Consider the following 27,590-nt stretch of genomic DNA (forward strand, 5'->3'; position numbering starts at 1 on the left):
CCTTAACATTGTTACAACATTTAGGAGGCGCACAGAGATGTGGTGTGGACCTTGATTTTGAAGCCTCGCAATTATGCCACATCCTCTATACAGAGCCTCCGGAATCGCATTGCCAGATCAAGCATAAATTGGCTTTTATTATTCTCGTTGGCGGAACTGAGGTGTAGAAATGTAGACGTGAATCAGGAAATGACATAGCCAGGTCTTTCATGTTTACGCAGATGTATGCTTCGCTAGTTTCTTCGAGGAGCTGTGCAGAGTGAAAATGCAAAGGACTTGACTTCTGTAAAGTTATAACTCACCGACATTGATATATCCGAAGTTAACGTCATATGCATGGAAAAGCTTAAGAACCTTATTCGGTAATTCAAATTAAGACTCGTTTTAGCTGGCTACATATCGTTGCTACAAGTTGGCTAACGTTACCTAGCTAGCTTTCCCCACAACAAGGAGGCGGCAGAAGTAGCTAATGCATGTTGGCTAGGCAAGCCTCTGTTCCGTTTTTAGTATATTTTGGTGGACCTATATTGTGAGTGAGTGACAATAAGAGCTAGTCGTCTTTTGCCGTTGGAAGCAAGTCATGGCTGAATCCCAGAAAGCGGACCAGTCAGAGGTAATTGGACGTTTTTGAATTAATGCTAGCTAGTTAGGTCTTCTGCAAGCGAGGTAGTTAGTTATATCGACCCTCCCCTTCATTTCCCGCGCAAGAAAATCAACAAACTTAAACACTGCACTCTCAAACTTGGTTCTATTTGGTTTTCACTAAGTTGGTATTTGATTTTAAGCATGAGTTCGACATTACCCTCAGTAGCCATGACACTTGATCTGTCTGTTAACTGTTCTTGACTTTGACCTGGTCAGGTCATGTTGTAATGAAAACTCAGGACACTACTTATAGGACCATTATTAATAGAATATTGTCTTAACTCAGCATACAGGCGAGCCAAACGAGGAGATGGAGAAGCCATCTCAGGCTGGAGCATCAGTGGATTCTGTGGACCCAGGAGCATCACGCAGCAATGCACCAACAGCCTCGGCAGATGGAAACAGTGGGGATGATGCTACCAATGCAGTCAGTGCAAGTACCTCAACTATAGACGGGGCAGGGGATGCTGGTAATTCAGAAACTGTGAAGGAATCCTATGCAGAGAATTCAAAGACAGTGGAAGAAATGATAACAGATGCCTTGCTGACTGTGGGAGAAATGGCCAGTGAAGAGGATTCACAGAGAGAAAGAGAAACGGCCAGTGTGGATGCTTCACAGACGGAAGTAGAAACGGCCAGTGTGGATGCTTCACAGACGGAAGGAGAAACGGCCAGCGTGGATGCTTCACAGACGGAAGGAGAAACGGCCAGCGTGGCTGCTTCACAGACGGAAGGAGAAACGGCCAGCGTGGCTGCTTCACAGACGGAAGGAGAAACGGCCAGCGTGGCTGCTTCACAGACGGAAGGAGAAACGGCCAGCGTGGCTGCTTCACAGACGGAAAGAGAAACGGCCAGCGTGGCTGCTTCACAGACGGAAAGAGAAACGGCCAGCGCGGCTGCTTCACAGGCGGAAAGAGAAACGGACAGCGCGGCTGCTTCACAGGCGGAAAGAGAAACGGACAGCGCGGCTGCTTCACAGGCGGAAAGAGAAACGGCCAGCGCGGCTGCTTCACAGGCGGAAAGAGAAACGGACAGCGCGGCTGCTTCACAGGCGGAAAGAGAAACGGACAGCGCGGCTGCTTCACAGGCGGAAAGAGAAACGGCCAGCGCGGCTGCTTCACAGGCGGAAAGAGAAACGGACAGCGCGGCTGCTTCACAGGCGGAAAGAGAAACGGACAGCGCGGCTGCTTCACAGGCGGAAAGAGAAACGGACAGCGCGGCTGCTTCACAGGCGGAAAGAGAAACGGCCAGCGCGGCTGCTTCACAGGCGGAAAGAGAAACGGCCAGCGCGGCTGCTTCACAGGCGGAAAGAGAAACGGCCAGCGCGGCTGCTTCACAGGCGGAAAGAGAAACGGCCAGCGCGGCTGCTTCACAGGCGGAAAGAGAAACGGCCAGCGCGGCTGCTTCACAGGCGGAAAGAGAAACGGCCAGCGCGGCTGCTTCACAGGCGGAAAGAGAAACGGCCAGCGCGGCTGCTTCACAGGCGGAAAGAGAAACGGCCAGCGCGGCTGCTTCACAGGCGGAAAGAGAAACGGCCAGCGCGGCTGCTTCACAGGCGGAAAGAGAAACGGCCAGCGCGGCTGCTTCACAGGCGGAAAGAGAAACGGCCAGCGCAGACGCTTCACAGACGGAAGGAGAAACGGCCGGTCCTGACGCTTCACAGACGGAAAGAGAAACGGCCGGTCCTGACGCTTCACAGACGGAAAGAGAAACGGCCGGTCCTGACGCTTCACAGACGGAAAGAGAAACGGCCAGTGCAGACGCTTCACAGACGAAAAGAGAAACGGCCAGTGCAGACGCTTCACAGACGGAAAGAGAAACGGCCGGTCCTGATGCTTCACAGACGGAAAGAGAAACGGCCGGTCCTGACGCTTCACAGACGGAAAGAGAAACGGCCGGTCCTGACGCTTCACAGACGGAAAGAGAAACGGCCGGTCCTGACACTTCACAGACGGAAAGAGAAACGGCCAGTCCTGATGCTTCACAGACTGTGGAAGAAACAGGCAATACAAATGCTTCACAGACTAATGGTGAAACAGACAGCACAGACATACCTCTGGACATGGGAGTAGTGGATGCTGATGAGATGGAGGTCAGTGCTATCAAAGTGGAGGATGAACAGATGCAGGACGAGCACAACTTGGAGGGGATGCCTGTGATAACTGCTGTGGAACAGGGAAGCGACATGGACGCGTTTAGCAGCAACTCCCTGGATCATGGGGATGAAGTGGAGAAGATGGACACCGGGACGGATGCACTGACAGAGAAGCAAATAGGGCAGCCCAGTAAGACCGGGCAAGTGGACAACACTGATTCCATGCCTTCTATTGTGGATACAGGTAATAAGACTGCTGCCTGCAGCTTTTTGTTGGCTATACAAGTTTAGGATCAGGATTATCAATTGTTTCCGTAGTTTGCTTAATTCATTTCTTCAGGTTGTGTTTGTTTTTACGGGTGGGATGCTACCTTAAACACTTCGCTATCTTGCTTGACTCTCCATTGCTGCTGGAATGCCCCAGTGTCGAAAGTCCTCAGACTTCAAACACGTCACCTTACTCACTCTATCCCATCTCTCAAACATTGTCTCCACGACAGAGGACACGGAGCAACCTGCTGAGCAGACCAACTTTGAGGAGGCTAGCGGCTCGTCTCCACCTATGGAGGAGGACCATTCTGAAGATGTCAAACCATTTCACCCCAGTCCCACCTCTAGCGAAGCTCTTCTCCCACAGAACAGTAAAGGTGAGAGGCCACAAGAGTCAGTCTTTGGAATATACAGTCTTTGGCTGCATGATGTTCAGACATGACCCAAATACTTGAATGTTAGTGTGGTCCCTCACAATATTCAGATGCTAATGAGTACCCTTCTGTTTCTCAGTAATGGCTTTACTGTTCAAAAAAATGAATAATAATAATACATTCTCAAGCTGAATGACCGGTTGCTTGTTTTTCTGCAGGCTCTGACAGTCCTGCAGGGCTGGAGAATGGAGTGACAGGACAGCCAGTCAAAGTTGTGGATGTGAGTATCCTCTCTCCATCACAACCGATAGAATAGAGTGAATGAATTTCCGCCCGAGTGACTACACAAGCTTAAGTTTGGCAGAAATGTGGCCACTGCTTATGTGTATTGAAGATTTGGAGGTGTTGCGAAGGCTTTGTCAGAATACCCGTGTAATAGATGGCCTGTAACCATTCACATTAACTTGCATGATTCCATCTAAAATTCGTACTGAATGTTACATGCTGCTGTTGAATGTTCTCTGCAGTCAACCCAGTGTGCCCAGGCGACAGCAGAGCCGGTGTCCACCAGCGTTGACACCCTCTCCATGGTGAATGTGAAGGATGAGCCAGTAGATGAGGAGTATGATCAGGCCCTGGCTCCAGTTGTCCTCACAGAGGGCGTCAAGGATGAACCAGACGCAGCAGAGGTACGACATCTCTAAACTCACTGGCCTAGTTCAAACTGGGCATTTCTGTTGTCTGAGTTACATGAAGGTTGTCTATTGACATCAATGCATATAGTTCAAGCTGTGTGTGCATTTAATCCCAAATCCTGTGTGCGTGTTAAATGTATGTCACCTTTTGTTATTTACAGGAGTTGAAAATCAGTAACGTCTTCTCTGTGGGCGGCGCCCCTACCCCAATCGGTGAGCAGGGCATTTTGATATTTGTACACATCAGGACACGTTAGTGGTCGCTCAACGGTCAAAGCCCTGAGGCAGTGTTTCCTAATCATGGTCATGGGGACCCAAATGGGTGCATATTTTTGCCCTAGCACTACACACCTGATTGCACTAATCAAATCATCAGCAAACCTGATTAGTCGAATCAGTGTAGTGCTAGGGCAAAAACAAAAATGTGTCCCCAGGATTAAGAAAAACTGCCTTAATAATGTCTAAACCTGCCTGCAGGTTTTTTTCTGGATCAAAAAGGGCCTTAGGGGGTGGCAGGGTGGCAGTTGAATTTTACAGAACTTTAACGGTCCTTATTTTGGCGGGGTAGAGAGTGTTAAATTTGTAAGCCAATTTCCTGCAATTCTAAAATGTTCTAGATAGAGCGGAGATACATTTGTGCTGTTTTAATGCAAGTTTCCTTTGATTATACATATTCTGCCATGGAGCTGAGAGAAACTTTTGTGGTTTTAAAGCTAATTTCCTGTAATTCTATTCATTTTGCCATGGCTTATGCTGGGTTCTTTTGCTCAAACATACTAACAAAATTAATACTGCTAAATGAATTGTTTTTGGAATTTTCAATTCTCACTGAATGTCTAGCTTTTTTTTTTTGGTGATTGATAGTTCTCAAAGATTGTGTTATTAAAAAAATCTACAGTGCCATCGGAGGTATTCAGACCCCTTGCCTTTTTTTGTTACGTTACAGCCTTATTCTAAAATGTATTAAATTGTTTTTTTTCCCGTCATCAATCTACACACAATACCCCATAATGACAAAAAAACTGTTTTTTTAGACTTTTGCAAATTTATTTTTTAAAAATAAATCACATTTACATAAGTTTTCAGACCCTTTACTCAATGCTTTGAAGCACCTTTGGCAGCAATTACAGCCTCGGGTCTTCTTGGGTATGACCCTTCAAGCTTGGCACACCTGTATTTGGGGAGTTTCTACCATTCTTCTCTGTAGATCCTCTCAAGCTCTGTCAGGTTGGATGGGAAGCGTTGCTGCACAGCTATTTTCAGGTCTCTCCAGAGATGTTCGATCGGGTTCTAATCTGGGCTCTGGCTGGGCCACTCAAGGACATTCAGAGACTTGTCCCAAAGCCACTCCTGCGTTGTCTTGGCTATGTGTTTAGGGTCGTTGTCCTGTTGGAAGGTGAACCTTCGTCCCCATCTGAGGTCTTGAGCGCATTGGAGCAGGTTTTCATCAAGGATCTCTCTGTACTTTGCTCTTTTCATCTTTCCCTCGATTCTGACTAGTCTCCAAGTCCCAGCCGCTGGAAAAACATCCCCACAGCATGATGCTGCCACCACCATGCTTCACCGTAGGGATAGTGCCAGGTTTCCTCCAGACGTGAAGCTTAGTATACATGCCAAAGAGTTCAATCTTGGTTTCATCAGATCAGAGAATCTTGTTTCTCGTGGTCAGTCCTTTAGGTGCCTTTTGGCAAACTCCAAACAGGCTGCCATGTGCCTTTTACTGAGTGGTTTCCGTCTGGCCACTCTACCATAAAGGCCTGATTGGTGGAGTGCTGCAGAGATGATTGTCCGTCTGGAAGGTTTGCCCATCTCCACAGAGGAGCTCTGTCAGAGTGACCATCGGGTTCTTGGTCACCTCCCTGACCAAGACTCTTCTCCCCCGGTTGCGCAGTTTGGCCGGGCGGCCAGCTCTAACAAGAGTCTTGGTGGTTCCAAACTTCTTCCATTTAAAAATGGTGGAGGCCACTGTGTTCTTGGGGACCTTCAATGAGGCAGATGTTTTTTGGTACCCTTCCTCAGATCGGTGCTTTTTTGCCCTGACATGCACTGTCAACTGTGGGACCTTATATAGGTAGGTGTGCCTTCCCAAATCATGTCCAATCAATTGAATTTACTACAGGTCGACTCCAATCAAGTTGTAGAAACATCTCCAGGATGATCAATGGAAACAGGATGGGGTTCTGAATACTTATGTAAATAAGGTATTTTCTGTTTAGTATTTTTAATAAATTTGCAACAATTTCAAAAAACCTGTTTTCACTTTGTCATTACGGGGTATTGTGTTTAAGTTGCTGAGTATTTAAAACAAAATTTAAAAAATCAATTTTAGAATAAGGCTGTAACGTAACAAAATGTGCAAAAGGTCAAGGGGTCTGACTGCTTTCCGAAGGCACTGTAGGTACATTCTTTTCTACGTACTTTATATCTGGTTTTAGGTGTTAGTTCACACGGAAAGCGTTTTAATTTTTTTTTTTATGTGTACTATTTCTCCTCAATTTCGTAATATCATATTGCTAGTTAGTTTTGTCCCGTATGGACTCGGGAGAGTCGAAGGTCGAGAGCCATGCGTCCTCCAAAACACGACTCCGCCAAGCTGCACTGTTTTTTGACACACTGCTCGCTTAACCCGAAGCCAGTCGCACCAATGTGTCGGAGGAAACAAACCCTCCCCTAACACGGACGACGTTGGGCCAATTGTGCGCTGCCTCATGGCTCTCCCGGTCGCGGCAGCCTGCGACACAGCCCGGGATCGAACACGGATCTGTAGTGACGCCTCTATCACTGCGGTGCAGTGCCTGAGGCCGTAAAGCGTTTTTTTACCATCCCAAAAATTTGATTGACATCCCAACATGAAAAAATATATATATATTTTCATGGCAGAAACATCCCTGGGCTGTTGAGTGGTTCTTTATAGTCTACCGCAGGCTCTGTAGGAGCAAAATGTGACTGATTACCACCTTACAGGTGATATATTTCTCTCTTCCCTCAACCTCCACCTGTCCTCCATCCCTCTCTCTCTATTATTCACAGCCACATCCATGCCAGTGACCGCCCTCTCCAAGACGGCAATGCCTCCCTTGACCCCGGCCGCCTCCTCCATCCCTCCGCTTATGCCCATGGCTATGCGGGTGGCCTGCTCGGCCTGTAACAAGGTGTTGCTGAAGGGCCAAACAGCCTACCAGAGGAAGGGCTCCTCGGACCTCTTCTGCTCCACGTCCTGCCTCACCACCTACAGCCCCCCGTCCGTCGTCAAGACGACTGCCCCCTGCACGGCCAAGAAACCCTGCCACTACTGCCTCAAGTGAGTCCTGCTGTTGTCATGCAAATGGAGTAGCTATGTAGATAATATTTAAGGAAGATAAAGGAATGGACCAAACTCCCAAGGTGACGACCAGTAAAAATCATTTGATTTACCTTTTGTACTTATTAGCCTTACACTATGATTCCCATTTTACTTCCACTGTGCTACATTTTTCTACATGCATTTTAATGTAAGGCACTGTGAGCTACCTGAATGTAAACAAAAATACGTTCATAGATCAATGATGAACTTATCACCCCCCTCAGGGAGGTTGCTAACCCCAAGGACGTGATCACAGCTCCTGTGGACACCATGGGCACGGTGAAGGACTTCTGCAGCCAGACCTGCCTGTCCTCCTTCAACTTCAAGAGGAACTCTGCTGTCTCCACCCTCTCCTCCCTCTCCACTATGACTGTGGCCGTCAAGTGCAGCATGTGCAAAAAGGCCTGCATTGTAAGGGACTTATCGTCTCTGAGCGTGTCAGTGTGGTCGTTGCTAGCAGTAACAAAATTGGCAATAAAAAAGTGGTAATGTCAGAGTTGACAGGGAAGTGAACAATTTTGGATTGACAGACTTTTTTTTATAGTAGGTTTTAGTGGGTTAAAGTATAAAACTGGACTCCTTTTGAAATATTTATTCCTGCCCCTCCATTGTGTCATCTCAACATCAGCTCCTTGTTCTCTCCCACACAGAGTAAACACGAGGTGATCTTCCAGGGTAGCATGCACAGGCTGTGCAGCGAGGTGTGCTTCACGCGCTTCCGCTCCACCAACAAGCTGTCCATGAACAGCTGTCAGAGCTGCAACAACTACTGCTACGGCAAGGTCACCGTGCTGGTCATGCAGGGGGTCAATAAGACCTTCTGCAGCGCCGGCTGTGTCACCACCTTCAAACAGGTAAGAATGTCATCCCTGAGATGCAGGTCACGCAGTCAGAAGAAGCTGGTGGACTGTAACTAGGGCTGTTTCTAAAAATGTTACGATTTGTCAAATCCTTGCTTCTGCCACCCTTGTTTTCTCAATTCCTGTCAAAGCTCTTCGGAGGAGGAGATCCCAGGGAGGGACCTTGGATCTTCTCCAGTACATAAAAAACATCTACCTGTAAGTTAAAGCAAGCAAAAGCACTCACTCTCTCTCCCTTTGTGGTCGGTCTGGTTTTTCAGAAAGCTAAGAAGTCTGTGGCATGTACTATGTGCCGCAACTTCCGCGCGCCGGCGGAGATGGTCGACAGCGCCGACTCTGACGGCAAGCTGGAGATGTTCTGCTCTACTGGCTGTGTTACAGCCCACAAAGTACAGACTGTCAGCTCCTCAGGTACAGCTAGGCTAACCCCCTCAGCAACTCAGTCACTCACTCACTCATATGCATTTACATTTATAACACTCCCTCTCCTCCTTTCGTGTCATCCTAGGTGCTCAGGTAGAGTGCAACACCTGTGGTCAGAAGACGGTGCCCTCCTTCCACCTGGCCATGTCGGACGGCTCCATCCGGAACTTCTGCACCATGAACTGTGTCGTCACCTTTCAGGTAACACCTCCTCTGGGTTAATCAATTAGCTCAGTTGAAACGTTAATTAGAGTAGAAATATTTAAAGGATGGCAACTTAATGACCTTCAATGATGTTAATTGAGGCTCTAATAACGCTTGCTTTTGATATTTTACGCTTTGTTTATAAAACATAGCCATGTATGCTGTACAAAGCACTGTTTGCTGTCCTGCACTGACACTACAATGTTATAATATTTCTGTGGCCTGTAGGATCAGTTCAATAAGAGCAACTCCCAGAGCCAGATGAACGTGGCCCCGAGCACAGGGACCACAGCGGCCCCAGGCCAGACCAGGGACAGGGGATCCCAAGGGACCAGACTGCCCTGCTTCCAGTGCCACCGCCTCTTCTCCTCCAAGCCCGAGCTCATTCAGTTCAAGGTATTTCATTTCTCTCTCTATCCCCCTCATTTCTCTTTCTCTTCTTTGCTTTTCCATCTTCCTCCATTTTGTTGAACTCTCTCGCCCTCTCACAAACACACCTCCCCTCTATTTATGTTGACAGCCTCTATTAATGCTGCTATAGAGTTGATTGAATGTATGTCTGCAACCCTACAGGATAAGATGGTATTCCTCTGTTCAGTAAATTGCTCCGAGGAGTACAGAAAGATCAACTATGAGATGGCGCGCTGCGAGTACTGCAAGATTGAGAAGCCAGCCAAGGAGGTCAAGAGAATCAACAATAGGGACTACACCTTCTGCAGTGAAGGTGAGGATGGAGATCATACGTGTTTTAATAGGCCTGCTACTTCCAGGAGTTCGCACCTTGCTGTATAAAGACACATTTCCCTGTCTGTCTTCTCTCCTCCATATCCAGGCTGTAAGCTGCTCTACAAGCACGACCTGACCAAGCGCTGGGGGAAACACTGCAGAAACTGTGCCTATTGCGCATCTACCGCGCAGGAGGCCATCACAGGCCAGTACGGAGGCAAGATGGAGGAGTTCTGCTCGGATGAGTGCAAGTCCCACTACACCCTGCTCTTCTGTCAGGTATAGGAAGGAACCATGCTAAAGAACTGAACAAAACACCTAGGGTTCAATGAAGCTCAATACTTAGAAGCAGTCTTCTGTTGGTGTGTTTCTCCTTTTTCTTTCAGTTTAAATGGACCTGAAATGACTCAAATACAAACTTTTGTAGACTTGTCTGAAAACGGAAAACTTGTTCTCTCATATTAGTGCAGGTGGAAGGAAGAAGTTGGGGATAAGAAACCCCATGTGAATTAATTGAACTTTCCAAATGGTATATCCAATATGGCAATTGGAATAGCTGTTGGCAGGGCAATTAGTGATAGTGCTTCAGTCTCCCCTGTTTTCTCAGCAGCAGCTGTAAAGGCATCCATGTCAGCAGCAGTCTCGTCGCAAAACGAAGACTGACGCCAAAACAAAGACGGTTCTTTGTTCTGCCGAGTTATTCCAGGATGGAAAGAGATGAAGGCTCCACACCACTCTCTCACTTAAATATCTTACCTAGTTATTTTCACATCTCATTTTGCTCTTTTGTGTGTGTGTGTGTGTGTGTGTGTGTGTGTGTGTGTTCTGTACCCATTTGCTCCTCTCGCTGTAGGCTTTAAAGACGCTCCCCACCCACTGGCTGCAACCCTTCTAGTTTAGTTTACAGTGAGTGCACAACCTATGTGGAATTCCTGGTCTCTGGCAGTGTTTGGACCAATGCAGAGTTCATCTCAGCCTATGCTACCCTTAAGTCCTTTGACTTTTTGGTTCTGACGGAGACATGGATCACCCCAGAGAACACTGCTGCTCTCTGTTCATCTTGACTACATTTCCCCTCACAGCCCGAGAGCATCTGTTCGTTGCGGTAATGGCACAGGGCTGCTAATGTCTCCTGAGGGGAGATGTTCTCTTTTCTCCCTCACCTTTCCTCCCGGCCGCACGGGCCTCCGTGGCTGAGTGACTCATTGCGATCTTACGGAACAGGGCTGCGGGCAGCTGAGTGAAAATGGAGGAAAACTACACTTGTGGACGGCCTATCATCCTTTCACCCCCTCCTCTTTACCTTCTCTTCCTCTGTATCCTCTGCTTAAGCCACTTTCTGTCACTTTAAATGTCAAGTTTCTGTCTCTAACCCGTAGGAAACTATTTTCCACCTTCTCCTCCCTCCTTAATCCTCCACCCCCTCCCTCGTCCCTATCTGCGGACGACTTTGTCAACCACTTTGAAACGAAAGCTGAAGACATCTGCTCTTCATTCACTCAGCCTATAAATCCTGCAACTATTGAGGTCCGGCCGCCCGACAACCTGCCCGCTCGACCACATACCCTTCTCCAGACCATCTCTTGAGACCTCCCATTCCTCACTTCCCTTATGTACTCATTCCTGATCATTGACTGCGTCCCATCAAAATGGCCCGATTTCACTCCCCTCCTCAAGAAGCAAACGCTCGTCGACTCTGACGTCAAGAAATGCAGACCGTTATCCCACCTTTTCTTTCCAAAACACTTGAGCGTGCTCTCTCTGACCAACTATCTCATTATCTCTCTCAGAACGATCTTCTTGACCCTAACCGGTCAGGCTTCGAGACTGGTCGCTCAATCGAGACTGCTCTTCTCTGTGTCATGGAGGCTCTCCGCACTGCCAAAGCTGTCTCTCTCTCCTCTGTTCTCATCCTCCTAGATCTATCTGCTGCCTTTGACACCATGAATCATCAGATGTTTCTTCCACCCTCTCAGGGCTGGGTGTCTCAGGCTCTGCACACTCTTGGATTGCATCCTACCTGGCAGACCGCTCCTGCCAGGTGACATGGAGAGGATCTGTGTCTGCACCACGTACTCTCACTACTGGTGTGCATTATTACGATTCACATATAGCTAGCAGATAATTCTGAAGTAAAACAGTTGCTTTGTGTTTCTTGTTTAGTTTCTACTGCCATTGTTGTCCTGGCTGAGAGATGGTTCAGTGAATGGGTAAGTCGATAGGGCTAGCTAACTAGCCATGAAGAATTGGTAACTACCCACAAAAAAGGTACATCTAGCTCACATAACATTCATTTTAGTTCATTTTTGCCTGTTTAACTAGCTGGCTTGCTTGATTATTACGATTCACATATCTAGCTGATAATTAAGTAAAACATTTGTTTTGTGTATATCTTGGAAGAAGGTTCAGTGAATGGGGAGGTGAAGAGTGAGGTAATACAGTAGGGGGAGTGAGATTGATCCTCAAAATGTATTGTTTTATGCTTTCTCCACACTCATCCTCCTGAACGTACTCAAGAGAATTCACTCGGAGCACGAGTGTGGATCACAGCAGTATGCATATTGAGGAAAACACCTCGTGTCTTTACCTGCAAACATCAAAGCAGTGACTCGTTCATGCTCTACAACATCCGTAGAGTACGACCCTACCTCACACAGGAAGTAGCGCAGGTCCTAGTCCATCTCCCGTCTGGACTGGTGCAACTCGCTGTTGGCTGGGCTCCCCGCTTGTGCCGTCAAACCCCTGCAATTGATCCAGAACACTGCAGCCCACCTGGTGATCAACCTTCCCATGTTCTTCCATGCCACCCTGCTCCTCTGCACACCATACTGGCTTCTTGTTTACGGAGCAGCAAGAGGAACTGCTCCTCTTTACCTTCAGGCTATGCTCAAACCCTTCACCCCAACCCGAGCACTGCGTTCTGCCACCTCTGGTGTCTTGGCCCTCCCACCCCCTATGGGAGGGCAGCTCCCGCTCAGCCCATTCCAAGCACTCCTCTGTCCTGGCATCCAAATGGTGGAACCAGCTTCCCTGTGAAGCTAGGCCAGCGGAGTCCCTGCCCATCTTCTGAAAATCTGAAGAGGTAGGGTTTCAGATGTTATCTTAAATAATTGAGGAAACATTTACTTACTGTGATATGTGGATGTCCCACCTGGCTATCTTAAATGAACGGACTAACTCTTAAGAAATTCTTACTGATGTACTCTCTAACTGCTATTTCTACATCTTGATTTTTACCTCAGGTGGCCAAGTGTGACGCGTGCGAGCGCCAGGGGAAGCTGATTGAGACCCTGCCGATGCTGGGCGAGGTGAAGCACTTCTGCAACCTCCAGTGTCTGCTCGACTTCTGCAGCCTGCAGACCCAGAACCAGGGCAAGCCCCAGGGCCAAAAGGGTAGGACTTACGTTATAGCACATTGTAATGTTTCATTATAGGGTATTACATTTACATTTAAGTCATTTAGCAGACGCTCTTATCCAGAGCGACTTACAAATTGGTGCATTCACCTTATAATATCCAGTGGAACAACCACTTTACAATAGTGCATCTAAATCTTTTAAGGGGGGGGGTTAGAAGGATTACTTTATCCTATCCCAGGTATTCCTTAAAGAGGTGGGGTTTCAGGTGTCTCCGGAAGGTGGTGATTGACTCCGCTGTCCTGGCGTCGTGAGGGAGCTTGTTCCACCATTGGGGTGCCAGAGCAGCGAACAGTTTTGACTGGGCTGAGCGGGAACTGTGCTTCCTCAGAGGTAGGGAGGCGAGCAGGCCAGAGGTGGATGAACGGAGTGCCCTTGTTTGGGTGTAGGGCCTGATCAGAGCCTGAAGGTACGGGGGTGCCGTTCCCCTCACAGCTCCGTAGGCAAGCACCATGGTCTTGTAGCGGATGCGAGCTTCGACTGGAAGCCAGTGGAGAGAGCGGAGGAGCGGGGTGACGTGAGAGAACTTGGGAAGGTTGAACACCAGACGGGCTGCGGCGTTCTGGATGAGTTGTAGGGGTTTAATGGCACAGGCAGGGAGCCCAGCCAACAGCGAGTTGCAATAATCCAGACGGGAGATGACAAGTGCCTGGATTAGGACCTGCGCCGCTTCCTGTGTGAGGCAGGGTCGTACTCTGCGAATGTTGTAGAGCATGAACCTACAGGATCGGGTCACCGCCTTGATGTTGGTGGAGAACGACAGGGTGTTGTCCAGGGTCACGCCAAGGCTCTTAGCACTCTGGGAGGAGGACACAAGGGAGTTGTCAACCGTGATGGCGAGATCATGGAACGGGCAGTCCTTCCCCGGGAGGAAGAGCAGCTCCGTCTTGCCGAGGTTCAGCTTGAGGTGGTGATCCGTCATCCACACTGATATGTCTGCCAGACATGCAGAGATGCGATTCGCCACCTGGTTGTCAGAAGGGGGAAAGGAGAAGATTAATTGTGTCATTGTGTTGCCTGTCACAGCTCATGATTTGAAAAGAGAGGTACACATAAAATCATACAAACTTGGAGTCCTCCAGTGTAGATGAAGGGGAGACAGGTTAAAGAATGATGTTTAAGCATTGAGACATGGATTGTGTATGTGTGCAATTCAGAGGGTGAATGTGCAAGACAAAAGATTTAAGTGCCTTTCAACAGGGTATGGTAGGTGTCAAGAACTGCAACGCTGCTGGGTTTTTCACGATCAACAGTTTCCCATGTGTATCAAGAATGGTCCACCACCCAAAGGACATCCAGCCAACTTGACACAACTGTGGGAAGCATTGGAGTCAACATGGGCCAGAATCCCTGTGGAACGCTTTCGATACCTTGTAGAGTCCATGCCCTGATGAATTGAGGCTGTTCTGAGGACAATATTAGGAAGGTGTTCTGAATGTTTGGTATACTCCTTGCCTATAGAAAGTCTACACCTCCTTGAATCTTTTTCACATTTTGTTTCTTTACAACGTGCGATTGAAATAGTTCTAATTGTAATTTTTTGTCATTGATCTACACAAAATGCGCCATAATGTGAAAGTGGAAAATAAAATGAGATTATTTTACAAATTAATAAAAAGGTAATAACTAAAATTGTCATTGCATAAGTATTCACCCCCTTTGTTTATGCAAGTGTAAAATTAGAAATGAAGTAAAATTTGGCTTATCAAATCACTTAAATTATATTGATTCACTCAGTGTGAAATAATAGGGGTTGACATGATTTTTGAATGTGACTACCACTTCCTCTGTCCCCCATACATACATCTGTAAGGTCCCTCACTGAAGTATTGAATTTCAAGCACAACTACAAAGACCAGGGAGCTTTCCGAAAGCCTCATAAAGAAGGGCAGTGATTGGTAGATGGGTAACAATAACAAATCAGACATTGAATACATCTTTAAGCATGATCAAGTTAATACTTATGCCGTTTGATGACAAAGATGCAGTCGTCCTTCTGAGCTGCTGGACAGGAAATAAAACTCCTTAGAGATGTCGCCATGAGGCCATTGGCTATTTTAAAACCGCTACAGAGTTCAATGGCTGTGATGGGAGAGAACTGAAGATGAATCAACAACATTGTAGTGGCTCCACAATAATGACCTAAATTACAGTGAAAATAATGATTTGAAATATCCCAAAACATACATGCAGTGCATTCGGAAAGTATTCAGACCCCTAGACTTTTCACACATTTTGTTAAGTTACAGCCTTATTCTAAAATTGATGAGGGGAAAAATGATAATTTAATCAATCTACACAATACCCCATAATGACAAAGCAAAAACATTCTTAAATGGAAGAATTTTGGAACATCCAGCATTTTTGTGTAGATCGTTGACAAAAAAAAAAGACCAATCCATTTTAATCACACGTTCCATAAGCACTGCAACATTTTATCTCACGCTCTCATTCTTTCTCTTCCACTCATCCTTCCAGTGGCCATCTCAATCGCTCAATCCCCCTCCAATACTACCACTGCTACGAGTGTGTCTGATCCAGTCATCGCCAACGTAGTCTCACTAGCCAGCTCCCCCATTGGCCAGCCCAACTACACCACTGCTCTGCAAGGTAGTTAAAGTCGGTTACCAGTTAAATACAATTTACTGTATACACACAAGGTGTTGTACACTAAGTGTAACTGGAGAGTGTTCACCCAGTGTGTTCATTCATCAGTAAATGTCTTTGAATAGGGTTGAGTTGTTGCTAATAGCGTAGCCTTTTGACACCCATTAAGGTGCAGGTTTAATTACAGATGAAATTAGGTTGATAAATGATCTCATTAGCAGGCCTGACTGACTGTGGTGTTATAATACTAACTCATGTTTTGTTGTGTCATTACAGGGACTGTTCCAAGAAGACATGTGAAGTATGTTGGAAATGTAAGTTGTGCATAGGTGTTCTTTTTGCGTCAAGAATTGCAACACTGCTGGGGTTTTCACGCTCAACAGTTTCCTGTGTGTTTCAAGAATTTTTCTAAGAATTTGAATTTATTTGGCGTTTTATTTAACTAGGCAAGTCAGTTAAGAACAAATTCTTATTTACAATGACGGCCTAGGACAGTGGGTTAACTGCCTTGTTCAGGGGCAGAACAGATTTTTTTACCATGTCAGCTCGGGGATTCAATATTGCAACTTTTCGGTTACTAGTCCAACGCTCTAACCACTAGGCTACCTGCCCACCACCCAAAGGACATCCAGCAAACTTGACACATTCTTGGGAAGCATTGGACTCGACATGGGCCAGTGTCCCTGTCCCTGCCCCGACGAATTGAGGCTGTTCAGAGGGCAAAAGTGGGGGGGTGCAACTCAATATTAGGAAGGTGTTCCTAATGTTTGGTATACCCAGTGTATGTTTGTGTTATGCACATGGGGGCGAATTGGAACTTGCACTAAGTTGATTTTTCACTTAGGCTGCGTTTACACAGGCAGCCTAATTCGTATATTTTTTCACTAATTGGGCTTTCAACCAATCAGGTCAGATATTTTGCAAATAATTGGGCAAAAGATAAGAATTTGGCTTACTGTGTAAACTCAGCCTAAGTCCTGCATTTATGTCAATTGGAAATTAAGTGAAATTCAAGTGGAATTAGGTTTGTCCCATGGTTACTAACTCTATTCATTGTGTGGCAGGCCAGCACACAGACACAGGCCCCTCGGGCCCCTCCACCCAAGGTTCAGAAGAACAAGGCACTACTCTGTAAACCCATGGTCCAGAACAAGGGCGTCATGTGTAAACCCAACTTCACCACCTCAGGGTGCCAGACAGGTACAACACCACACACAGCATATATACCACATGCACTATTTGTATTTATTTGCACTCAAGAAAATACAAAACAATATGAAGGTTTAAAAGCTAACCTGTGCAGGAGAGGTAAAAACTAAAAATGAGGCTTTTAAGGCCCCTCCCCCTTTAAAATGAAAACATGGTGAATTAGGGGGTAAAACACATAATTCAAGTAAATGCATAAACAAAATAAATGCCTATGATAGGCCATTGAATACATACACTATACATACAAAAGTATGTGGACACCCCTTCAAATGAGCAATTTCAGCTAAACCCGTTGCTGACAGGTGTATAACAGCCATTGTAATCTCCATAGACAAACATTGGCAGTAAAATGGCCTTACTGAAGAGCTCAGTGACTTTCAACGTGGCACCTTTCCAACGAGTCAGTTTGTAAAATGTCTGCCCTGCTAGAGCTGCCCCGGTCAACTGTAAGTGCTGTTGTGAAATTGAAACATCTAAGAGGGTCAACGGCTCAGCCGCGAAGTGGTAGGTCACAAGCTCACAGAACGGGAGTGCTGAAGCGCGTAAAAATTGTCTGTCCTCGCGTGCAACACTCGCTACCGAGTTCCAAACTGCCTCTGGATGCGACGTTAGCACAAGAACTGTTCGTCGGGAGCTTCATGAAATGGGTTTCCATGGCCGAGCAGATGACCATGTGCAATGCCGAGCGTCGGCTAGAGTGGTGTAAAGCTCGCCGCCAACGGTCTCTGGAGCAGTGGAAACGCTTTCTCTGGCGTGATGAATCACGTTTCACCGTCTAGCAGTCCGACGGACGGTATCTGGGTTTGGCGGATGCCAGGAGAACACTACCTGCCTGAATGCATATTGCCAACTGTAAGGTATGGTGGAAGAGGATTAATGGTCTGGGGTTGTTTTTCATGGTTTCTGACTAGGCCCCTTAGTTCCAGTGAAGGAACTAATGCGAGCCAGGACTAATCGCCCAACAGTACCCGACTTCCACTAATGCGAGTCCCCGCAGCAATGTTCCATCTAGTGGAAAGCCTTCCCAGAGGAGTAGAGGCTGTTATAGCAGCTAAGGGGGGACCAACTCCATGTTAATGCCCATGATTTAGTAATGAGATGTTCGACGAGCAGGTGTCCACATACCTTTTGGTCATGTAGTGTACATATTCAAAGGCGCACACGTCTACATTTTGTATTTCTATTTACCTTGACATTGTTGGTCCACAGACGATAATTTCCCCAAGGTGATCGTAGTGCCTGTCCCAGTACCGGTGTATGTCCCAGTCCCCATGAACCTGTACACCCAGTACGCCCCCCAGCCTGTTGGACTCCCCATACCGGTATGTTAACACCAAACACGACCTAGACTTCACCTCAGTCTGTCACACAGGCTCACAGATTTCTCCTCAAATTCTCTGTAAGAGCTGTGTGCTCTGGACTAATTTGAAACCAACTAACATTGAATATCAGTTGAAGGTTGGCTGATACATGCTCTTGCAGAACAGAAGTGTTACATGAACAAAGAATTGCAGCCCTCATAGCCTCCACATCTAACCTTTTATCCGCCCCATTTCCAGCTGCCCGTGCCCATGTTCCTGCCGGTGACTCTGGACAACGCTGAGCGCATCGTGGAGACCATCCAGGACATCAAGGAGAAGATCCCCTCTGACCCGTTCGAGGCAGACCTCATCCTCATGGCCGAGATGGTAGCCGAGGAGGGGAGGGAGAAGTCCCCGCCGCGACCCCCTGAAAGGCCAGCCCCTGCAGTACAAGATGGTAACCAGGGGAGGGAGTCAGGGATTGGGATGAGACCTGGGTCATGTTCATTATGCACCAAATGGAAGAAAACGGACTGCAACATGGAGAGATTACATGGACTTGCACAACATTTTCTGTTGCGTGGCCTAATGAACATGAGCCAGTTGGAACTTGTGAGACCCTCTCTATGGCTTCATAGGCCAAGCTACAGCTGTGAATGTGTGTTTTAACTGGGGTTTCTTGGCGCTTCCACCAAGTCTCTCTTTTAAAAGCAATTCACAGTTGAATGGGAGTCTAAAAAGCTATTGGTAATTTGAATTCCGCGTTATTTTTCAGGTAATGTATTGGTTCATTGAGCTTATTTTCCCCCTTTTCAGATATGAGAAGTTTGCCTCGCCTCTCTACTATAGATTCCTCTTTTTTAACCCTTATTGTAGGTAAGTTCACTGAGGATATATTCTCCTTTGCAGCAACCACCTAGGGGAGAGGTGAGGGGATGAATGAGCCAATTGGACAGCTAGGGGTGGTATGTGGTCCAGGCTGGGACTTTAAGGACTGTCTAGAACAACCAAACTCTGAGGGACGTGGGAGATGATAGGGAACGCTTTATTTTACGGCCCAGTTTAAGATCGGACTTACCTTGTGTTTACAGTGCATTCGGAAAGTATTCAGACCCCTTCACTTTTTCCACATTTTGTTACGTTACAGCCTTATAATATAAAATTGCCCCCTCCCCTCAATCCACACACACTACACCCCATAATGAGAAAGCAAAAACAGTTGTTTAGAGTTTTTTTGCTAATTTATAAAAAATTAAAACTGAAATGTCACTTAAGTATTCAGACCCTTTACTCAGTACTTTGTTGAAGCACCTTTGGTAGCTATTACAGCCTCGAGTCTTCTTGGGTATGGCGCTACAAGCTTGGCACACCTGTATTTGGGGAGTTTCTCTCATTCTTCTCTGCAGATCCTCTTAAGCTCTGTGAGGTTGGATGAGGAGTATCACTGCACAGCTATATTCAAGTCTCACTCGAATCTGACTGGTCTCCCAGTCCCTGCTGCTGAAAATCATCCCCACAGCGTGATGCTGCCACCACCATGCTTCATCGTAGGGATGGTATTGGCCAGGTTATGAGTGGTGCCTGTTTTTCCTCCAGACGTGACGCTTGGCATTCAGGCCAAATAGTTAAATCTTGGTTTCATCAGACCAGAGAATCTAGTTTCTCATGGTCTGAGAGTCCTTTAGGTGCCTTTTGGCAAATTCCAAGCAGACTGTAATTCCTTTTACTGAGGAGTGGCTTCCGCCTGGCCACTCTAACAGAAAGGCTTGATTGGTGCTGCAGAGATAGTTGTCCCTCTGGAAGGTTCTCCCATCTCCACAGAGGGACTCTGGAGCTCTGTCAGTGACCATTAGGTTCCTGGTCATCTCCCTGACCAAGGGAGGCTGGGCGGCCAGCTCTAGGAAGAGTCTTGGTGTTTCCAAACTTCTTCCATTTAAGATTTGAGGCCACTGTGTTCTTGGGGACTTTCAATGCTGCAGAAACATTTTGGTACCCTTCCCCAGATCTGTGCCAGATATGTGCCTTTTTGCTCTGACATGCACTGTCAACTGTGGGAACTTGTATAGACAGGTGTGTGCCTTTCCAAATCATGTCCAATCAATTGAATTTACCACAGGTGAACTCCAAGTTGTGGAAACATCTCAATGATGATCATTGGAAACCTGAGCTCAATTTCGAGTCTCATAGCAAAGGGTCTGAATACTTAGGTAAACAAGGTATTTTTTTCATACACTGGCACATTTTTGCATTGTCGTGATGGGGTATTGTGTGTAGATTGATGAAGGAAAAAATGTTTTAATCAATTTTAGAATAAGACTGTAACGTAACAATGTGGGAAAAGTGAAGGGTCTGAATACTTTCCAACTGCACTGTATGCTTTTCGATTTTTTTTTTTAAACAAATGAATTAAATGAAAAGCTGAAATGTCTTGAGTTAATGTATTCCACCCCTTTTGTTATGGTAAGCCTAAATAACTTCAGGAGTAAATATCTGCGTAACAAGTCACATAACAAGTTTCAAGGACTCACTCTGTGCAATAAGTGTTTATCATGATTTTTGATTCACTACTTCATCTCTGTACACATACAATTATCTTTAAGGTCCCTTAGTCGAGCAGTGAATTTGAAACCCACATTCAACCACAAAGACCAGGAAGGTTTTTCCAATGCCTAGCAAAGATGGGCACCTATTGGTACAAAAAAACATTGAATATCCCTTTGAGCATGGTGGTATTAATTACACTTTGGATGGTGTATCAATACACCCAGTCACTATAACAGAGTTTAATGTCTGTGATAGGAGAAACCTGAGGATTGATCAACAACGTTGTAGTTCTCAATACAACCAATTTGACTGAGCTTGAAGAATTTTGAAAATAACAATGGTCACAGAATTACCCAGAAAGACTCAGCTGTAATCGCTGCCAAAGGTGTTTCTAATATGTATTGACTCAAGGGGTTGAATACATACAGTATCTAATCAAGATATAGTGTTTCATTTTTTTCATGTTTATTTTTTCTAGTGTTAATTTGTCTTCCACTTTGACATTAGAGTATTTATGTGTAGATCGTTTAATTTTTATAAAAATTAAATCCATTTTAATCACACTTTGTAACAACAATGTGGAAAAAGTCAAGGGGTGTGAATACCCATGTATTAACAATAGTTTGTTACTTACCTCAAATAATTCAATACTAGTAACTACGTGGTACATGGTGATATAAATTAATGTCAAAGAAACTGTGTAATTGAGATGACCATTTTAACAAGTACTTCCTACTTAACTGTTAAATAAATAACAGGGGTTACCAATGAATATGTTGAAAGCTGTCCCATAACTTGAACGCTTTTGTGTTTTCTCTTCGGGGACCAGACCAGGGAAGCACCTACAGTGGAGACCTGGACACAGAAGAATTGAGTAACTTCCTGACCTCTTGGCATGACGAGCCACCTCCCACCCCCGGCGTCTCCTCGCGCCACAGTCGACCCTACGCCCACGAGACGCTCCGACCCATCATGGACATTCACACCCCCACCACACCCCCACCCCCCCATCATGGACATAGAGGCTGACTTCCCTGTCCGTGAGTAATGCTGGACTTTTCCCACCTTCTCGGAGTTCTCAGGGATTCCTGATTTGAGCGTTGTTTACATGGACTCAGTCTGAGACTTTTTTTTGGTTTCTGATGTTTCCCAGTATAACTTGTATAGTACTTCAAATCAAACTTTATTTGTCACATGCCCCGAATACAACAGGTACCTTACCGTGAAATGCTTACTTACAAGCCCTTAACCAACATTGCAGGTCAAGAAGAGTTTTTATATTATTTACCTAATTTACCTAATAATCTAAAGTAACACAATAAAATAACAATAACGAGGCTATATACAGGGGGTACCGGTACAGAGTCATTGTGGTGGCTATATACAGGGGGTACCGGTACCAAGTCAGTGTGCGGTGTTACAGGTTAGTCGTGGTAGTTTGTACATGTAGGTAGGGGTGAAGTGACTGCATAGATAATAAGCAGTGAGTAGCAGCAGTGTACAAAACAAATGGAGGGAGGTGTCAATGTAAATAGTCCAGGTGGCCATTTGATTAACTGCTCAGCAGTCTTATGGCTTGGGGGTAGAAGCTGTTAAGGAGCCTTTTGGTCCTTGACCTGGCGTTCCGCTACCGCTTGCCGTGCGGTAGCAGAGAAAACATTCTGTGACTGGAGTCTCTGACAATTTTATGGGCTTTTCTCTGACACCGCCTATTATATAGGTGGTGGATAGCAGGAAGTTGGCCCCAGTAATGTACTAGGCCGTACGCACTACCCTCTGTAGCACCTTACGGTCAGATGCAGAGCAGTTTCCATACCAGGCGGGATGCAACCGGTTAGAATGCTCTCAATGGTGCAGCAGTAGAACTTTTTGAGGATCTGGGGACCCATGCCAAATCTCCGGGGGGGTGGGGGGGATGTTTTGTCGTGCCCACTTCACGACTGTCTTGGTGTGTTTGGACCATGATAGTTCGTCGGTGATGTGGACACCAAGGAACTTGAAACTACTTATACCTTGGTTGAAGACTTTGATGAGGGTAATTATATGGTCAAAACATATTGACTTTATAGTGAATGGCTTCTAGCTCTATATATCTCCATCTTTCAACTGCCCTGCTATATTTTAACCATGTAACAAGCATCAGTTAGTCAAACCCTTCTTTGATACTACAATTCTTCTGGCCTCATTCTCATTGTAGTCTGTTGTAGTCAAATATCTCTATCGTTTTGTCAGAAACCCTGGAGCTGATGGCCCATTGGAGGGATCAGGAGAGGGATAGAAGTCCCAGTCCTCCACCTTCTCCTCCACGACGAAGAGCCAGAAGGAAAGCTCGGGATGGCTTGCCACAGAAGAAAAAGGTACAATCCCCAAAAATAAGTCTAAATGAGACCCCTTTCAAAGAGCGCCTTGTGCGATTTATTTATTTTTATTTTTTATCCATATTTCGACTCCCAGCAGTGCGCCTTTTTTAATTTCTTTTAATTTTCCTCATTCTTTGTAATTCTGGCAAACACTTTACTTGACACTGGGCTTCAAGTTAAGTGTTACCTAATTCTGTGGTGTGTGTGTGTGTGTGTGTGTGTGTGTGTGTTTGTGTGACTACCCCGTTGACCCCACAGAGGCGTAAGTCGAAAGCAGCAGAGACTGCGTCAGTGGTGGCGTCACTGGGTGAGGCACAGAGTGATGTGGTGCCCGGCGAGCCCCCTAAACTGCAGCACATGTACGGTGTGGACGCCTGGAAGAGATGGGTCCAGTGGAGCAAGACCCAGCCTGACCTGGAGAAGCCTCGATTTGGCTGTGGGTCTGCTCACTGATACACTTGACTATTATGAAAATCCTGATATCACACATTTTGTTGATTTGCTTCTTCCTCATTTACTGCCTCCTTAAAGAATTAAACCTACCTCTTAATTGCCTATGGGAATCATTTAACTTAGTAGACTGAATAAGTTAACCTTGACGTTCTGTTCCCCCGTTACAGCGCGACCAATGGAGATAAAGGAGGATGTTTTAAAGTGCACTACAGCAGAGCTGGGCTACGGTCTCTGTCGGTTTATCTGTGAAGTCAAACGACCCAACGGAGAGTCCTACAGCCAGGACAGTCTGTTCTATCTCTGTCTCGGCATCCAGCAGGTAGGACACATTTAACACAGATATACATACAAAAACACTTCTGATGATGTCATTCTGTTAAATGTAATGTATAATGGCCCCTCTTTCTGCAGTACTTATTTCAGAATGGGCGCATGGAGAACATATTCACTGATCTCTTCTATGGCAAGTTTACCCTGGAGATCACCAAGCTGCTGAAAGGCTTCAAACCTACCATAATGGCCAGTGGTAAGACAGCACATACACACACTCATACACCCAGTGGGGAAAATAAAGTTTATAACAAAAAAATGGTATTAAGGCCTTTGCTTTGACCTCTTATTCCATATCTCGCTCCTCCATCTTAACTCCCGCTCTCTCTCCCCTTCTCTTCCTTTCCGTTCAGGTATAGTAGGTAGGTTGATGGCGTTGGGGTTGTGTTATTAGTATGCTTATTGAACGGTCTTTAATGTTGGAATCTCTCCCCTCCCTCCCAGGCTACCTGCACTCGCGGGTGGAGGAGGAGTACCTGTGGGACTGTAAACAGCTGGGGGCCTACTCTCCCATCGTGCTGCTCAACACGCTGCTCTTCTTCTGCACCAAGTTCTTCCAGTTCAAGACAGTGGCCCAGCACCGCCAGCTCTCCTTCGCCCACGTTATGCGCTGTACCAAGTCCATCCACGACAACACCAAGTCCAACTTCCTGCGCTTCTACCCGCCCATCCCCAAGAAGGACCTGGCTACCGAGACAGCAGCAGGTGCTTTTAGTCTTGTTGTCTCCTTCACTCACCTCTCTACCCTTCGCTCTTGTCTTGATCATGTGTCTTTTTGTGCTTTCTGATACTGTGTTTTGCATATGTTTCTGCTTCGATAAAACATTGCAGGTTTTTACTTATTTTTCCATGAGACTGGAAAATAATGGACTAGCTTCTCCGGCGAGGCGCCGAGCTGCTTGGGAGTCCTACCGGAGAGTAGGAAGCAAAGACGCCGACGGAGAGGCAGACGTGAAGTGGTGAGATTAAGACGCTGGGCGACCAGTCCTCCATTACCGAGCTTACTACTCATCAATGTTCAATCATTAATGAACAAACTTGGCCAACTCAGAGCGAGGATCTCCTTCCAGAGGGACATCATCAGATTTTGCAACATATTTTTGAGACTTGGCTTTCCTCCGACAACCAAATGGATTATATGCAACCAGCGGGTTTTACAGTTTTTTGAGCGGATAGGAAGCAGCCTCTCTCTGGCAAGCGCAAAGGTGGTGAGCTCTGCTTTATGACTAACACCCTATGGTGCGACGGAGGAAATGTACAGGAACTTGCAAGCCTCTGATGTCCACTATCCTCCCCGTGCCCAAGAAAGGGAAAGGAACTGAATGACTACCGACCAGTTGCACTCACTTCCGTCATCCCTAAGTTTGTTTTACTCACTGCTTTAGCACACTCTGCCAACCCGGATGTCTTAGCCGTGTCTGAATCCTGGCTTAGGAAAACAACCACAAATCCCTGAAATCTCCATCGCTAACTATAACATTTTCCGCCAAGATAGAACTGCCAAAGGGGGCGGTGTTGCAATCTACTGCAAAGATAGCCTGCAGAGTTCTGTATTACTATCCAAGTCTGTACCCAAACAATTCGAGCTTCTACTTCTAAAAATTCACCTTTCCAGAAACAAGTCTCTCACTCTTGCCGCTTGCTATAGACCTCCCTCTGCTCCCAGCTGTGCCCTCGATACCATATGTGAATTGATTGCCCCCCATCTATCTTCTGAGCTCGTGCTACTAGGTGACCTGAACTGGGACATGCTTAACACCCCGGCCATCCTACAATCTAAGCTTGATATTATCAATGAACCTACCAGGTACAATCACACCTGCAACCCTGTACATGACTATTAAACACTGTATCTCTGAGTGTTGCCTTCAAGGTTTCTTCCTACTTAGGGAGTTCTTCCCTTGCCACTGTTGCCTTGGCTAACTCTTTAGGGGATTTGTGTGTGGGTTGCTGTTTTTACTCATGCATTTGTGAAAAGTATGACCGATCAAATTTGATTCATATGTAATCATGGACCTGTGTGTGTAGCAGATGTAGATGGTGTGGCAGCGAAGAGGAAGAGGGATGACGAGGAGAAAGAGGAGGTGCTGGAGATGATGGAGAACAGTGAGAATCCCCTCCGCTGTCCTGTCCGATTGTACGAGTTCTACCTTTCTAAGTGGTGAGTGACACACACCATCTCCCCATGCTGCATGCCAATCTAACAGTAGTGTAACCTGAAATTCTTCTTCTTGACATTGCTTTTCAAAACTCCGCTTTTCTGAGCTCTTTCCTCATCAGTGAAAACGAGCCCTCTCTAACACAGAGCTCTTCTCCTCACCCTCTTCTCTCCTCCAGCTCGGACTCGGTAAAGCAGCGCACCAATGTGTTCTTCCTGCTCCCAGAGCGCTCGTGTGTCCCCAACAGCCCCATGTGGTTCTCCTCCCAGGGCCTGGACGACCACACCCTGGACACCATGCTGACACGCATCCTCACCGTCAGGGAGATCCATCTGGGAGACCCCCAGAGGAACAAGCCCCAGTCCAAGGACCCTGAGTGGGTCCCCGACCAACACGACGACAACTCGGATTGACCATGAGGACTAGTACACACACACACGTACAGTTATAAGCTTTTGTTTACACACAAACACTACGTGTTGATCTGTAAGGACTCCTAGGATCCACCTTCAGCCGTGTGTGAAGAGGAGTGGGTTCACACAGTTCTAGACTGAGACGGTGTCATGTACACACATTGTGTAGGAGATGTGTGTACATGCAAATTATAAACAGATGCTCAACTGCTCAATGGAGACACTGTTCATGCTGTCTGGTCACTACAAGGCAAATGGAGGGAAGAAGTAGGAGGAATCACTTTAAGAACTGCCATACTGCCTTTGTCAGCATTATTGTGGTCGTAGCTATTTTCAAGTTTTTTTTTAACTTCACCATAGGAGAGAGACGATGCTCTCCAGCCCTTTTCAACATGGACTCCGTTTGGGGAAAATGGTCAAAAGCTTTTAAGAATTTGGGCTCCCATATCTGACCAGGTCCTTTCTACTGCTGAATTCAATATTCCTTGTCTTTCTTTCTTTATTGGGTCACTGCAGAAATTACAATAGATTGAAAAGAATGCCAGTGATTACGATATCATTCAGCCATGTCAGCAAAGTAGTTTGAGAGTTTGTGTGTTAAAGGGGATTAACCTTGTTGTTTTGGGAATGAGATAATCTTGTACGAACACCGAGTGATATAACTTGCTGTTAGTGGTGTTGTCCATTGCCTACTAAAATTGATGGCTGACAGACATTCCTTGAATTGACTACGAGTTATATTGAGTCATTTCAACTTGTCAAAATGCTTGATGTCACGTCAGTGCTCCTACATGCATGTATAATGTTGAAGGGGAAAAATGTAATTGTTTCCTGATGTAGAACACTTGTGATGTCAGGAAAGAGGACGTTGAATTGTTTGTTCATTTGGAAAGACACTTGCACTTTACCTTGCAAGTGCTCCCCATACTAGTTCAAAATTGCGTTGATTTTGTTCTGAGAAATGTTTTTTTTTTTAATCAAATATTTTTAAATAAATGCTGAAAAACAAATGTTTAACTTTGGAAGCTTTATTAATGCAGAGAATTACAGATATGATTTAAAAATATATATATTATTATTTAGGCCTGAACTCAATCTAAGAAGCATGCTCAAAGTGAAGATCTCTGATACATTTTGTCAGTCAGTTTTAGAAAGCAATTAGT

At 46.1% G+C, this 27,590-nt stretch overlaps 1 protein-coding gene across 1 annotated transcript; it reads left to right on the top strand.

Moving 5' to 3' along the window:
- On the top strand, positions 1-27,437 carry LOC106570019 (zinc finger MYM-type protein 4-like). Its single transcript, XM_014141900.2, is given in 30 exon segments — positions 1-613; positions 932-2,984; positions 3,241-3,387; positions 3,603-3,664; positions 3,912-4,073; positions 4,241-4,292; positions 7,110-7,380; positions 7,647-7,833; positions 8,073-8,276; positions 8,543-8,693; positions 8,791-8,906; positions 9,138-9,305; positions 9,483-9,633; positions 9,742-9,914; positions 12,878-13,028; positions 15,530-15,661; positions 15,935-15,972; positions 16,723-16,858; positions 18,077-18,189; positions 18,427-18,625; positions 18,985-19,044; positions 21,542-21,621; positions 21,623-21,752; positions 22,945-23,069; positions 23,331-23,508; positions 23,693-23,844; positions 23,937-24,051; positions 24,300-24,560; positions 25,884-26,016; positions 26,193-27,437. Coding segments are annotated over 30 exon segments (6,168 nt in total). The 5' UTR covers positions 1-580; the 3' UTR covers positions 26,428-27,437.
- The last annotated feature ends 153 nt before the right edge of the window (positions 27,438-27,590 follow it).

The sequence above is a fragment of the Salmo salar genome, chromosome ssa14, assembly GCF_905237065.1.
Source record: "Salmo salar chromosome ssa14, Ssal_v3.1, whole genome shotgun sequence".
Classification (NCBI taxonomy): Eukaryota; Metazoa; Chordata; class Actinopteri; order Salmoniformes; family Salmonidae; genus Salmo; species Salmo salar.